The sequence below is a fragment of the Chrysemys picta genome, chromosome 3 (genome assembly GCF_011386835.1).
Source record: "Chrysemys picta bellii isolate R12L10 chromosome 3, ASM1138683v2, whole genome shotgun sequence".
In the NCBI taxonomy this organism is placed as follows: Eukaryota; Metazoa; Chordata; order Testudines; family Emydidae; genus Chrysemys; species Chrysemys picta.
In genome coordinates, this window is record NC_088793.1 from 16223855 (window position 1) to 16240325 (window position 16471).

A 16471-nucleotide genomic window follows, 5' to 3' on the forward strand; every position below is an offset into this window, starting at 1 on the left:
AGTCTCCTTCAATTCCCTTCCATGGGGAAATTTTGAAATGTCTACTTCTCACTTCAAAACAATTTTTTTCAAAATTTTGCAATTTCCCAAGGAATGGAAATTTGGACTTTTAACCAAGTAGCTGAAAACATTATCTAATGTATCAAGGTGGGGAGACCACATAGGTTTCCAGCGGAATGGAAGGAGAGGACAATAAGAAAAGAGAGTAGATGGGAGAGGAGCTGTGAAAAGTGAATGCTAGAATTAGTGATGGCCATTGAACAGGATGCAGTGAGTATGAAAACAGACTTCCATGTGGTTCTATACAGAAGCATCTTACTTACTCAGTTAGTTGCACATTCCATGATTCTCTGTATTCCATTCAAGTATAATGTCCAGGACACTGAATCTATTCGATTGCAATATGTTTTGCACCCTTAACTTTTGTAGTACCGAATAACCAGATTGTTTTAAAGTACTTGTGAAAACTAAAACAATGAGAGCATTACAATGGAAACTGAAGTACTCTGGCCACAAAAAAAGTGCATCATTTAAGCAATGTACCTATTCTGTTGGTCATTATGGCTCCATCCTGGAGAACCACCCTGAGGGGTGAGAAGCTCTGTCTTCATGCAAATTCATTTAGTTTGTTTAATAAGGTTCCCAATCATGGTGTTAATGGTGAAAATTTGTGCCAACATTAGTGGTGCTCTTTGTGGAGTGGACATTTATTCAATAGGTACCGAGTTGAGACCAACGACCCATTTAGCATAGATCAACAAAGAGACACATCAACATCCTCCCAAGCCATCCTCACCACCAATTATATTGACAAGCCTAGTTCTAAATTCTAAAAACTGCACAAATCCCATGGGAATCAAAAGGAACCTCTGAAAAATCAACCTCTGAAAAATCAAGCCTCCTTTATTTATATGCCTATCTGTAGATTTAGGGTTGATCAGGGGATTTAGACACACACAATTCCCATTAGTCAGCTTTGAAAATCTCAGTCTGGGTTTCTAACTTCAGGAAAGCGAACTGAAGCAGGCAAATCAAATTCACATTTGCTGATTGTTTTACTCTTTGAATTGCTTAAGAATGCCCAATATCTCCCATTTCATTAAGGTATGGAATGCTGAAGCTGCAAAGAATGCTAAAAGTTGGGCAGAACAATGCGTTTATTCCCATAGTCCTGTATCCAGAAGAAACGTTGGAAGTAAGTAAAATATGACTTTTGGCAAGCAATGTATCATTAAGCAGTCTGGACTACATGATGTTGCCTCATATGTGAGCGAGGAGAGAGAGAGTAAAGGGAGCTCTTGCCCAATAGCACAGAAGGGACAGTCATAAGCTCGTTCCCAGAACTGGGGAGACCATAGTGGTATAGAATGATATCAGTGCTATAGTAATCTACACGAAGAAAGTGAGGCTGTGTCCCACTGTAATGACCAGTCCATATAAAGGAGAGGAGTCAATTACGGCTACCAGCAAGAGCAGTTTGGCTCTCCACAACTAGGAAAGGTGGGAATCAGATATTATGGTGATAGGTATATAGACAGATCCCTCTTGCAAAGACCAGGAGGTTGGCCAAAGTGGAACTGGGTCTTGCAGATTTGGGAAGCCTCAATTAGGTGTGAGGAGTTGGGAAAATATCATTGTTTAAACTGGTTCATGTTGAAAACTTTAACAATAATTTAACCAGGTTCACATCTAAACTTAAAGGGTGTGATTCTTGTTTACACTAAGGCCTGTTTTATGCCACTCTCGCAGTGTAAAGGGGTAAATGAGGATGACACCCAAGGAGTTTAGTGTGCACGGATGTTAAATGTGCAAGTATGCACAGAGCATTGTTCATGAGGGCATTTTGGGGGGCTGATGCAATTTCAAAGCAGTCATTCTTTCTTCTAGGTTGTTTTTTCTCCTCAATGATGAAGGTGTTACAATATTCCCAGAAACTCTTCATTATATCATTGGTGGACTCTCTTTCCATTATTTAGATATCACCTGTGGTGAAAATCTCTATTATTCAAGTGTTCCCAAATCATGGTCATCTGCACTCCAAGGCTGGTTTGATGAGAGAGATTCCTTCACATTCGGTGTTGAACCAACATCATCAAATGCAGTGACTGGACACTATACTCAGGTATGGATAGTGACTATAGCATAACATGCCACATTTGCTAAAGAGTCCTCTTAACTTGTGCCAGAAGTCTTATGCATGCAAGCGTTCACATGAGCTGGCATAGTTGCATATCTAACTAACTGATTTTCTAATGCGAATCCAGGTTTTGGGGCATAAGAGTAATTTTCTTGATCAAAATTAGATGCTTAAAAGTTTGCATGCACAAAATTGGTGACACAACTTTAGACGCCGTACTGAGGTGATTTGGAAAATGTGTTTAATTTGGATCATCACTAAATTCATAATTTAAGAAGGAAACAGATGCAGCCTTTGACATGAGGTACATTATTTTTTGCACCAGGGACTATCCAACATCACTCCTTGAGCCATAATATTTACTCCACTATATTTAAGCAAGAAGGCACCCCTTCAAAATCCTTTTATGTAGCAGATAAGGCCTAGGCAGTGGATCCCAACTGGTCCTTATTTGACAGACAAAGATTCAGGGTAGTGTCTTGTCAATCATATCAACTGAAGATTTTGTCCAGTGCTTCCCCTTTCAAAATGAACCATGCTCTTGGACTTCTGGAGGAATCAGAATTTATATGAGGGGGTAGGACACTGCTGAAGGTTTGATCTGTGAAGGAGTGGGAGCCGGTAGCAACACTGTCTTTCCTAGAATCTTACCGCTAATGTCATCTAACTATCTGAGGATCTTCACTTAGATTCAGCATCTGGATTGCAGTGCGGTCCTGCTTACGTTACAGAAATAAGGAGATTTGTGATGTCTTTGTCACATAAAGGACTCAGCCCAGATTTGAACATCCAGTATATGTCTAGCCCCCAGTCTAAACAGCAGAGAACACAACTTCTTTAAATACTGAATAAAACTAATCTGAAATATGCTTCTGTTTGCATTAATGACCCTCTTTCTAGGGAAATCACCGACACACTAGTCAAACATACTTACTTTTAGAAGCCCTCACTGCATCACAATTATAGTATATTGACAAAACAAGGACATCGAGTGGCAGATTCTCAGCTGATGTAAATCAGGGGAGCACCAGTGAGGCCAAGGGTGCTACTTTAATTTATAGCAGCTACGGAACTGACCTATGAAATCTACATATTTTACAAAATTCTGCCCTATTTCCTGCTGTCTGAGAATTACACTCAGTTACATCACAGTGATGCTGTCTAGTAGTGAAAGCAAGGAATTGCTAGCTGAGGGACTCTGCCATGGATTCACCATGTGATTGTAGGCAAAGTGTTTCACCTGTCTCTGCCTCAGGTTCAACACCTGTAAACTAGAGATAATGATACCCATCATGACATCCTTCTTCGAGAGCCTTAATATTACTACTACATAAGTACGATGATTCTGTGCAAAAATCTCAGTGGCGAAGTTAAATATCACTGTTAAATGTAGATATTATTATTATTATTACTCTTTACAAGAATAGATAACATTATCTAATGTGTTTTTTTTCCTATTTACAGATGGTTTGGTATAAGTCTTATGAGATTGGATGTTCATTTGCTTTCTGTCCATACTCGGCTCTGTACAAGTACTATTATGTTTGCCATTACTATCCTGCGTACGTATTCACTGTGGATTTTAATCATTTTATAAATCCCTTTTGTCATTTCATTTCTGAAATAATTCAGCAAGACTTCAGCTAAATAGCAGCATGCGTGATAATTACCATGTGTGATTATGAATGGATGAAGTGTGGTAAGGGTCAGATATGTGAATCTCTTGAAAAAATGTACAGGGATACTGACACCAAAACTAAATCCTTCACTATGAAACCCCCCAGCAGAATACCATGAAGATTATCTTTGAATTCCATAACTTTTCCGCATCAGAAAATTAAGACCCTCATGGTATGTAACCCTCTCAGACTGAGCCCAGTATATAGTATTATGGCCCTACCAAACTCAGTCCATTTTGGTCAATTTCATAGTCACAGGATTTTAAAAATTGTAAATGTCATGATTTTTTTTCAGCTATTTAAATCTGAAATGTCACAGTGTTGTAATTTTAGGGGTCTTGACCCAAAAGGCAGCTGTGCAGGGGATTGCCAGGTTAGTGTAGGCAGGTCGCGGTACTGCTACCTTTACATCTGTGCTGCTGCTGGGAGCAGCGCTTCCTTCAGAGCTGGGCAGCTGGAGAGCAGAGGCTGCTGGCCAGGAGCCCAGCTCTGAAGGCAGAGCCGCCGCCAGCATCAGCGCAGAAGTAAGGGTGGCAATACCATACAATACCATCCTTACTTCTATGCTGCTGCCTGTAGAACTGGGCCCTCAGTTCTAGGAGATGGGATATCTCCATTAATTAAAATTAAATTAATTAAGTACACAACCAGTAGACACAATAACCTTGAACACAGATAGCCCCTCACTGCAGCACACACCTCTCACTCGCCACCCACACAAATCCCCAAAACATTTCCAGCACCACACACAAATCAACACATCCACTTACACAACAGTAACAGCACACACAACAATCCCACATAACTGGGCCCTCAGGCAGCAGCCACCACTCTCTGACCGCCCTGCTGTGAAGGCAGCAGCGCAGAAGTAAGGGTGGGATGGTGTGGAACCACCCTTGCCACCCTCACTTCTGCGGTGCTGCTGGTGTGGCGCTGCCTTCAGAGCCGGTGCCCAGCTACCAGCTTCCGCTCTCCAGCCGCCCAGCTCTGAAGGCAGCGCAAAAGTAAAGGTGGCATTACTGCGATACCCATAAAATAGCTTTGTGACTCCCCTGCAAGTCCCTTTTGGGTCAGGTACCCCAATTTGAGAAACGCCGGTCTCCCCTGTTAAATCTGTATATAAAAGCACAAAAAAGACCAGTTTCACGGGGGCGTGAGACCAGATTTCATGGGGGGAGACCAGATTTCACAGTCTGTGATGCATTTTTCATGGCCATGGTCTTATCTATAATGTAGAGAGAGAACAAATTGGCAAGAGAGACAGGAATTGAGGAAGATGGGAATGTTTTAAAGGGAATGGGCAAATCAAGGACACCTGGCTAGAGAGAATGGAAAGGAAAAAAATAATGAAACAGGTCTCATACGAAAATTCACTTTATTCACTTTGTTTCTACTCTATTTTATATCCTCCCTGCTCGTCCCCTGTCTGTGTTCTCAGGTAAGGCCCTCATCCTGCAACTGAATCCAACACAAAGGTTGCAATTGCAAATTCTTTGGGGGGATATACGTGTCTCATTTTATGTCTATAAAGTAGTTGTTGCACACGTAATAATAATTCATAAGGAACTGACTTTGGGATAAAATGTACCCAGTGAAGATGTCAGAAATGGAGCTGTCTGAAAAAGAATTTCTGTTGTGTGGAAAATTCAGAGATTTTGAATTTTAGCCTGAATTAGGACAAACAGTCAAAATCTCAGATTTTTCTGTGGAACAAAATATTCCCAAAGATTTCATGTTCCTAAGGTTGAAATGTTTAATTTCATCCTTCCCATTTTTTACATATATTATATAATATTAGCAGCTGAAAGCCTGTGCTGGCACACAGCTCTAATTTGGAAAGTCATGTATGTAAAAAGCCGAAAATTGTGGAGAATTTAAAAATTGGATGGTAACAGACTGTGAATCCCAGTGATGATTGAACTACTGGTGATATTTCCATCACTGCACACTGACTCCACCGACATTCTAAACTTCAAGGTGTTATGTGGGATTGTTGTGTGTGCTGTTAGTGTTGTGTAAGTGGATGTGTTGATTTGTGTGTGGTGCTGGAAATGTTTTGGGGATTTGTGTGGGTGGCGAGTGAGAGGTGTGTGCTGCAGTGAGGGGCTATCTGTGTTCAAGGTTATTGTGTCTACTGGTTGTGTACTTAATTAATTTAATTTTAATTAATGGAGAAATCCCATCTCCTAGAACTGGAAGGGACCTTGACAGGTCATTGAGTCCAGCCCCCTGCCTTCACTAGCAGGACCAAGTACTTATTTTGCCCCAGATCCCCAAGTGGCCCCCTCAAGGATTAAACTCACAACCCTGGGTTTAGTAGGCCAATGCTCAAACCTCTGAGCTATCCCTCCCTTGTGTGGGTGTCAGCTGAGCACATGGGTGTGACAGCTGGGCCAAATAATCCACCATCTGTGGAGTTTTCCTCATATAATCATGCAAATTCTCTGTGGAGTAAAGACTGGTGATTGGTTGAGTTGCCTCTGATATCACAATGGTCTAGGACTCTGGGCATGACATAGATACATGCCTTACTGTAGCTATACACCTCATGGGTGTAAAACTCAAAATTACTGAGAACTTAAAAATTGGACTGCAATAGACTGTGAAACCCAGTGATGTCTCAACCTGATGATACTGTGAACAAATGAGCCCTTAATCATGCTTCTAGCTGTTTCCATCACTTCACACTGACTCAACAGACAGTTAGGTTTCAGAATGACACACAGTGACATTCATGGAATACACCTCTACCCCAATATAGAGTGACCTGATATAACACTAATTCAGATATAATGTAGTAAAGCAGTGCTCCCGGGGGGGTGGGGCTGCGCACTCCGGCAGATCAAAGCAAGTTCGATATAACACGGTTTCACCTATAACCCGGCAACATTTTTTGGCTCCCGAGGACAGCGTTATATCGGGGTAGAGGTGTACATTATATTATATTTATTATATTATTGGAAATGATAAAGTCAAAATGAAATCTTTTACCTTATTGAAATGATTCAGTTCAATGATTTTCCATTGAAAATTTTGTTAAACTTGATATGTTTCCGTTTCCACAATGTTTAAATGTCAGTGAAACAGCATTTTCCAACAGAAAACTACCGTCAGAAAATTTGACCAGCTCTGGTCAAAACGCTACAGCCCAGATTTTAAGTTAGATGCTTGCAATTGCAGGAATACATTTGTACATGCCAATGCAGTATGCTCATACAAAACACTAACTAGTTATGCCTACATATATATAACTGATTTGCATGCATCAGGCAGGTGATGCAAATGTACATGCACAATTGTACTCACCTAACTTGACTAATGGCTGCAGAACCATCCTCTTTTGTATGTATTCTGGATTGAACTTTGAAGTATAAATGAAAAATGAGGTTTGTCAGACGTTTTATGTCATTTTAAAATTTTAGGGGAAATGTAGTAGGATCAACTACGACACCTTACAAAAAAGGAGACCCATGCGACGACTGTCCTGATGCTTGTGACAATGGACTGTGCAGTAAGTTAATATATTATTGTACCACCTACATATTTTTGGTGTGTCTCATGACGTGCTGAATTCCCTAATCCAGTCCAAGTAGAGCATGGGGGTTTGACACCTCTGTTTGTAATGAGCAATGATACATATAGGGTACATCTACACTACAGGGGGGAGTCGATTTAAGATACGCAAATTCAGCTACGTGAATAGCGTAGCTGAATTCGACGTATCGCAGCCGACTTACCCCGTTGTGAGGACGGCGGCAAAATCGACTTCTGCGGCTTTCTGTCGGCGGCGCTTACTACCACCTCCGCTGGTGGAGTAAGAGCGCCGATTCGGGGATCGATTGTCGCGTCCCGTTGGGACGCGATAAATCGATCCCCGAGAGGTCGATTTCTACCCGCCAATTCAGGCGGGTAGTATAGACCTAGCCATAGACACCACATTCTCTGGTTCAGGGCATTACAGCAGGTGTTCCAGTTCTGGCAGACAGCTATTCCTCTTTTATCTACAGGATTCTTACTTTTTCTGTAGTGTCGCTGTCACTCAAAAGCAGCTGCTATGTAATATGAATGAAGTTATTCTCCCTCCCATCCAGTCCCTCCGTGTCACAGACCCATAGTTAATGTCATTAGTAGGCAGTGCACCTAAGCAATGGTATTGCAATAACCTGTAGCGTAGATTTCTTCTATGCAGTTGTTTTTTCTAATGTTACATTTAGTAATAAATTATGCCTGGGGGAATGTAAAGGGTTGCCACAGAGCTAACCCAAAAACATCCTGTGGCCTGACATCCTCTTATTCAAATTAATGGCAAAACCTACGCTGATTTCAGTGGGAGAGGAGCAGGTTCATGGTTAGCGACGATCCCTTAGCCACACAGAATCGTCAGCACTTGTAAGAGTCTAAGGTAGTTTGGGGGAAAAGGAAAGGAAGAAAAGTCAGGGCCCTGGTGGGGAGAGAGTTGTTGGTCAAAACTCTTTCTGCCCGTTTCCCATTACCACCATTCTGCCCACATCCCTCTATCCAGCCTGCTCCTTTCAATTCCTGTCTCCCCCTACCTGCCCCGCACCTGCCCTGCAGCCATCTCCCTTCCTCCTCTCACCCCCATGCCAGGCAGTCAGTCATTTCTGTAGGCAGCTGCTTCCGCCCACAATCCCCTCACACAGCCAATGCACCAGCAGGGGGAGGGAGTATTGAGACCCTCCCTTCTGGCTCCTGGTCCCATTGCAGTTGCTGATGGGGGAAAGGAGCAATATAAGAACAACTCCATTCTCTTCGTAGCCCTGCGGGATGCATGAGTTTTCTTCGGGGATGTGGAAATGCCTGAGAGGACCACCGCATGCATGAGTGTCGTTTCCAGTGCATGACACTTGTCAGCCCTGCCCTCCCTTGGCATGGACCCCTGGGTCTGTGAACAGGATTCCACAGTGTTCAGAAAGGGGGTGCTGCAAAGTCAGCTGAATCTCCCATCTGCACTGAGGAAGAGAGTCGTGCCTATGGGCAGGACCGGCTCCAGGGTTTTTGCCGCCCCAAGCAGCAGAAAAAAAAAAAAGAAAAAGCCGCGATCGCAATTGCGATCGGCGGCGCTCCGGCGGCAGCTCCACCGCACCGCTTTTTTCTTCGGCGGGAATTCGGCAGCAGGTGCTTCCCTTCGAGAGGGGCCCACCGCCGAATTGCCACCGAACAGCCCGACGTGCCGCCCCTTCCCCTTGGCCGCCCCAAGCACCTGCTTGCTGGGCTGGTGCCTGGAGCCGGCCCCGCCTATGGGGAGTACATACCATGCCTGTCTCAAGGGTATAATTTGGTCCACAGCTTTCACTCCCTTGGTTTATGCTGGTTTTGCTGAACTAAGGCAGGAGTATAAACTGAGTAAGGGGCTCAGAGTTTGGCTCAGTGTCTCCCCCAGAGCCAGTGCTAGCCATCGGGGGCCCTAAGCAGTAATATTTCCTCCCACCCCAATACTAAAACAGGCAAGTTCTTAGAATAAAAAGCTAGTAGGAGGGGCCCTTGAACTGCTTGGGGCCCTAAGCAATTGCTTAGTCTGCTTCTGCCTAGTGCTGGCTCTGGGGTGTCTCCTATAAAACACAATGCAGCCGCTCTGCCTCTCAGAATCGCTGTTTATCTTGGCAGTTCTTAGAGACTTAAACAAAACAAATGGGTAACAGTCATATAGCAAAATAAACCGCTTTAACCATGTGCTCCCATTTCTTTCAGCCAATCCTTGCAAGTATGAAGATACGTATGCCAACTGTGGTCAATTAAAAAAGCAATATACCTGTAAACACCCGTTTGTCCTAAAATATTGTACTGGTTCTTGTCAGTGCACCACTGAAATACAGTAATACCTTAAAGTTAGCCTCTGCAGTAAAATGAAAATAAATAAAATCACATATTTCCAAACTAGATATAATTCTAGATAAAGATTCTAACGATGTATTCTGCATTGTGTGCTGTGATCCTCCTCCTGTGTAAGTTTCATGTTCTATTAAGTCTCACTTAGTTATTAACTAGGGGCATCTGGTCTTCTCAATCTGCCTGTAGAACTCCTTTGACGTCAATGAAATAAAACCCCCTTAACCATGTTGTTCTTTGCCTTGAGACAATTGTTATATTTGGAAAATTTTAAAACCTGTGACAAAATTAGCCCACATCTTTTCATTTAATATTCATTAAAACAGTGATGATTTTTATTTTTGTTTTAAATTCTGCACATGCTGAGTTCTGCATAGCATTCAGGGCAGTAGGTTCTAATCTCATTTAAACTGGAGTAAAATCCAGAATAACTCTATTGGATTCAGTAGAATTGTTCCAGATTTATTCCAGTATAAATGAGATCAGAACCTCTTCCAGGAAGATTCCCACTTCATTGTCAACTTGGTTTTACACAAAATCCCATTTTAATTACTGAAGGAGCTGATTGAAGGAACTTTCTTTTAAAATGGGCAAAGCTTATTTGAAAATGTACTTTTTAGTTGTATGCAAGAAAAACAATCATGGCTTGAAGCCCATAGAAGAAAGAAACGGACACTTAAGTATATTAATTTCACTTACTTAATAACTTGATTTTGGTTTTGTGACCTTTCTCTTTGTCATATTCCTGCAAAATAAACACCTTAATTATCTGTTTGATTATCTTCATTGGAGCATAATCCCTACTTTCCGCTCTACCTGGCAAAGCAAACAGTTACAAATACCTGGATACATAGCAAGCTCACAAAGCACTTTGTTACATTTTCACATGTAAAATGCTATTGTTGACAAAAGCAAATGACCCAGAGAAAAAACAGACAGAGATTTCATTGAAAGCAAATAATTCCTATTAACTCCACAAACACACTGATTCATCAGGATTTACTAACTTAAAGCATCTGAGGTGTCCCATTGACTTCAGAGTGTCTGCTCATGTACTTAAAGTTAGGCATGTGATTAATTGCCTGGTTGAACTGAGGCCCAAAACATTTTGTAGCTGGTTAGTTCAAAGAATGAAAAGGTGGGACGTGTTGATCTGGTTGGAGAAAAACCAGTCGGAGAGCCTGATGCACAAGGGAAATGCCGTGAGCCTAAGCTTGAGGTGTCTCAGATGTATCGGGCAGTCAGGGGAGGCAAGGTTTTCCACTCTGTATAGTTTGGCCCCTTGCATGGATTCCTCAGCCCTCTGATGCAGTCTTGAGGTGTGAAGAATTTCCCTGCAGCCTTGACGATGCTCATAGGGTTGTAGATCTGAATGAGAAATGCATCCCTGTTCATCCGTGCCCGAGTCTGCTTTTGAAGTGCCCCATAGGGAGGCTTGTACCTCCTGTCTGAGTCGCTCGGGTAGGATCAGGCCTGCAGGCAGGATCGGGTTCTCTGAAGCCTGGGTTAATGCAGCACACAGCTGGGGAAGTTGGTTTTGAGGTAACCGGAGGACGATCCCGTCATCTGAAAAGAAAATCTGAGCACGCAATTTACACAACAGGTCTCTGCCCAAGAGATTAACTGGGGAGTCAGGAGCTAACAAAAAGGCATGGGAGGTGGAGACACCAGAGATCTCTACAGTAGCCTCCTGCAACACAGAATAGTCAAACGACTTTCTGCCTATACCCATTACCGGAATACTTTTATCAGTGAGGCTTCCCTTTTTGAACACCGGGTAAAGGCCATTTACTTAACATATAATCCAAAGGGCTATCCTTAGAGGGTTTCCCCTGAGACCCACCCATCCTCCTTCTGACACTCAAACAGAGAATTAAACAGAAAGACGGAGGGAATAATGGTCTAATCCAGAAATTCCAAGTCAGGGATTTCTACTCACACTGACTGCTACAGGGGACGGGACAGAAGGATCTCAATTCGACCTTAAGGCTTCCTCGCACACTATGGCTTCCATCCTGAGGAATTAAGAATGAGAAGCTCAGTTCCGCCCACACACCTAACACCCAAGTGTATGAGACAGAAATATATTAACCAGTTAACCAGAACAGAACCAGAGCCAGGTAGTGTTTCCTTATCCTATTAGGACTCACCTTATTGGAGCACGAACCCCAGGGGATGCGGTGAAGTGTGGAAGAGGGGCTAAGCACCCCGTTGGCGCCGTTCCTAGTTCGCCGCAGCCGTCTGGAGTTCAATGTCCGAGCTAAGAGGGTCCCATCTAGGTCGCCAGAAACTGTTACCGAAATATCGGGTCCGCCTAGCTGAGAGCCAATAACAGCCAGACAGGGATAAGGAAGAGGTTGCTTTATTCTGCAGAAGAAAGGAGAGCTTTGCACCTTAGTACAAAAACTCTAACTCATACAAAAACCAAAAATCTTTTATACACACTCAAACACAGGCTCCGATCGTGTTAACATTTGATTGGTGGTTGCCAAACCCTGCACTTCTACTATCTGGTCAGTGAAAACCGGTTTGGGACCAGCTCCAACTACCTCAAGGCAGAGAAGGGAAGACAGTTCAAAAGTTCAGGCTACTGTGTACATGAGGTGTCTGTTTCCCCCTAATGGCTGCTGGCTGCCATAAGGGCTGCTAGCTGTTAAGGGGGGGTCACTGCCGACTGTCACAAAGATAATGGATTTCAATCAGGAAAACTTTAGCAATCTCAGGGAGTTGGTAGGTAAGATTCCATGGGAAGCAAGTCTAAGGGGAAAAACAATTGAAAACAATTGGCAGTTTTTCAAAGAGACATTATTAAGGGCACAAGAACAAACTATCCCACTGCGTAGGAAAGATAGGAAGTATGACAAGAGCCCACCCTGGCTTAACCAGGAGATCTTCAAGTGATCTAAAAATCAAAAAAGAGTCCTACAAAAAGTGGAAACTAAATCAAATTACAAAGGATGAATATGAACAAATAACACAAGTATGTCAAGATAAAATTAGAAATGTGAAGGCACAAAACGAAATTAAACTAGCTAGAGACAAAGGGTAACAAGAAAACAGCCTACAAATACATTAGATGCAAGAGGAAGACCAAGGACAGGGTAGGCCAGTTACTCAATGAGGTCAGGGGTGGGGGGAACAATAACAGAAAATGTGGAAATGGCAGACGTGCTTAATGACTTTTTTATTTCGGTTTACACCAAAAAGGTTAGTGGCGTTTGGACATCTAACATAGTGAATGCCAGTGATAATGAAGTAGGATCAGAGGCTAAAATACAGAAAAAATAAATTAAAATTACTTAAACAAGTTTGGTGTCTTCAAGTCACCAGGTCCTGATGAAATGCATCCTAGAATACACAAGGAGCTGACTGAGGAGATAACTGAACCATTAGTGATTATTTTCAACAAGTCATGGAAGACGGAAGAGATTCCAGAGGACTGGAAAAGGACAAATATAGTGCCCATCTATAAAAAGGGAAATAAAGACAACAGGGAAATTACAGACCAGTCAGTTTAACTTCAGTCCCTAGAAAAGATTATGGAGCAAATAATTAAGCAATCAATTTGAAAACATCTAGAAGATAATAAGGTGATAAGTAACAGCATGGATTTGTCAAGAACAATTTGTGTCAAACCAACCTAACAGTTTTCTTTGACAGGGTAACAAGCCTTGTGGATGGGGGGGAAGCAGTAGATATGGTATATCTTGACTTTAGTAAGGCTTTTGATACTGTTTCCCATGACCTTCTCATAAACAAACTAAGGAAATCCAACCTAGATGGAGCTACTATAAGGTGGGTGCATAACTGGTTGGAAAACTGTTCCCAAAGAGTAATTATCAGTGGTTCACAGTCAAGTTGGAAGGGCATAATGAGTGGGGTCCTGCAGGGATCAGTTCTGGGTTCTGATCAATATCTTTATCAATGATTTAGATGATGGCATAGAGAGTACACTTATAAAAGTTTGTGGATAATATCAAGCTGGGAGGGGTTGGAAGTGCTTTGAAGGATAGGATTATAATTCAAAATGATCCAGACAAACTGGAGAAATGGTCTGAAGTAAATAGGATGAAATTCAATAAGGACAAATGCAAATTACTCCACTTAGAAAGGGACAATGAGCTGCACACATACAAAATGGGAAAAGACTGCCTGGGATGGAGTACTTTGGAAAGGGATTTGGGGGGTCATAGTGTATTAAAAGCTAAATATGAGTGAACAGTGTAACACTATTTCAAAAAAAGCAAACATCATTCTGGAATGTATTAGCAGGAGTGTTGTAAGAAGTAATTCTTCCGCTCTACTCCATGCTGATTAGGCCTCAATTGGAGTATCGTGTCCAGTTCTAGGCACCACATTTCAGGAAGGATGTGAACAAATTGGAGAAAGTCCAGAGAAGAGCAACACAAATGATGAAAGGTCTAGAAAACATGACCTTTGAGGGAAGATTGAAAAAAATGAGTTTGTTTAGTCTGGAGAAGAGAAGACTGAGAGGGGACATGATAAAAGTTTTCAAGTACGTAAAAAGTTGTTACAAGAAAAAGGGAGAAAAATTGTTCTCCTTAACCTCTGAGGATAGGCCAAGAAGCAGTGGGCAGCAAGGGAGGTTTACGTTAGACATAAGGAAAAACTTCCTGTCAGGGTGGTTAAGCACTGGAATAAATTGCTTAGGGAGTTTGTGGATTCTCCATTATTGGAGATGTATAAGAGCATGTTAGACAAACACCTGTCAGGGACGGTCTAGATAATATTTAGTCCTGCCATGAGTGCAGGATATAGACTAGATAACCTCTTGAGGTCCCTTCAATGATTCTATATCCTCAATTCTAGGCACAGAATACACATCTGGTACCATGACAGAATTAAGTTTTCCATTATCAAGACAAAACCTTTACAGCGTTGTCTTTCTTAGGGACCAAGATCACAGGTGATGCCCAAGAGCTGACAGACTATTTAATTACTCCCAGATCTAACATGCTTGTATTTCTGTATGAATTTGTTCCTGCACCTTGCCAGTGGCCCTGTAGGATCTGCTGAGAGGTGGCTGTGGTCCTTCTGTAATGCTTTTATGAGTTAGCAAGTGTGTCTTCCCTAGTTTGTTAAAAAAAATACTTTTTTGTGTGTTTTTTCAGCACAGACAACATCTCTGCCCTTTCAACTGGTGTTAATGCACTGCAGACATCAATGGTTTCCAGAGTTCAGTCAGTTTGGCAGTCAGTCATTAAATCAATGAGGTGGTGTGCCTCAGTTCCCCTTTTACACAGTAGATCATGTTTACCAGCTTCATTGCTGTGATAGGCATTGTCTGTTTACATGTTGTAGCTGTGGAACAGCATTACCATGAGTCTTTTTATCTTGACCTTGATATGTATCTTCATTCAGGGCTTTGGAGCTGTGCTCTGGCTCCGCTCTAGCTCCAGGCAACAACCTGCAGCTCTACTGCTCCCGCGCTCCAGCTCCGGGCTCCACTCCAAAGCCCTGTCTTCATTTAACACTTCTATTACCTCAAAAGGTTCTTTCGCATTTTCATAGAATCATAGAATATCAGGGTTGGAAGGGATCTCAGGATGTCACCTAGTCCAACCCCCTGCTCAAAGCAGGACCAATCCCCAACTAAATTATCCCAGACAGGGCTTTGTCAAGCCTTGCCTTAAAAACCTCTAAGGAAGGAGATTCCACCATCTCCCTAGGTAACCCATTCCAGAGCTTCACCATCCTCCTAGAGAAAAAGTTTTTCCTAATATCCAACCTAAACCTCTCCCACTGCAACTTGAGACCATTACTCCTTGTTCTGTCATCTGCTACCACTGAGAACAGTCTAGATCCATCCTCTTTGGAACTCCCCTTCAGGTAGTTGAAAGCAGCTATCAAATCCCCCCTCATTCTTCCCTTCTGCAGACTAAACAATCCCAGTTCCCTCAGCCTCTCCTCATAAATCATGTGCTCCAGCCCCCTAATAATTTTCCTTGCCCTCCGCTGGACTCTTTCCAATTTTTCCACATCCTTCTTGTAGTGTGGAGCCCAAAACTGGACACAGTATTCCAGATGAGGCCTCACCAATGTCGAATTTTGTACTCTTTTTTTTTTTTTACAGGTCGTAATGCCACCACCAAGTCTCCTATTTCAAAAGAGTGTTTACGAATCTTTTTATCATGCCACACGTATCGTTTGGATTGACTGTCTTTGAGGTTAGTTTGAAAAATACCCACCATGTCTTTTAACTCCTTTCTAAACCTTTGTACATGTTCAGTTAGTGGCTCTTCCTTTGTCTCAGTGTGCCCTTCACAGAAGTCTCTGATGAGATCTAGGGGACCCCTCACTTTCTTTCCATATAGGAGATCAAATGGGGAAAACCCAGTTGAGTCTTCCGGTACCTACCTATAATCAAACAGCAAATACGGTAATAATTCATCCCAATCTTGAACCCTCTTAATTGCAACATACCCAGCATGGATTTTAGGGTCCTATTGAATCTTTCCACCAAACCATTTATTTTTGGATGAACTGAGGCAGCTTTTAGTTGTTTCTCCCCACATGACTTCCATGGCAAACTGACTAGCGGAGACATGAAATTTGACCCATGGTCAGATAAAATCTCATTAGGGAAACCCACTCTGCTAAAAGATAGTGAAAAGGGCACTTGCTACAGATTCTGCCTCAATGTTAGAGCTACTTCTTCAGGATATCTAATGACAAAATCCATCACCACCAAGATATATTTCTTCCTCCTACAAGTAGAACGTGGCATAGGGCCCACACTGTCCCTTGCCACCCTCAGAAATGCCTTTTGTATTACAGGCTACGGACA

The 16471-nt window shown here is 42.4% G+C and overlaps 1 protein-coding gene across 3 annotated transcripts in view; it reads left to right on the top strand.

Annotated features, from left to right (window-relative positions):
* LOC101942220 (cysteine-rich venom protein helothermine) overlaps nucleotides 1-15851 on the top strand; it is a 32841-nt gene extending 16990 nt beyond the window's left edge. For 2 of the 3 annotated variants that reach the window (XM_065587499.1, XM_065587498.1), the window contains exons 4-8: nucleotides 1105-1195; nucleotides 1977-2122; nucleotides 3602-3699; nucleotides 7239-7327; nucleotides 9526-10433. In XM_065587499.1, the coding sequence (XP_065443571.1) occupies nucleotides 1105-1195; nucleotides 1977-2122; nucleotides 3602-3699; nucleotides 7239-7327; nucleotides 9526-9653 (552 nt within the window). In that variant the 3' untranslated portion in view covers nucleotides 9654-10433. Of the gene's footprint in view, nucleotides 1-1104; nucleotides 1196-1976; nucleotides 2123-3601; nucleotides 3700-7238; nucleotides 7328-9525; nucleotides 10434-15757 lie in introns of those variants that run through there. The other variant, XM_065587500.1, reaches the window with a different exon arrangement.
* Nucleotides 15852-16471: the final 620 nt, after the last annotated feature.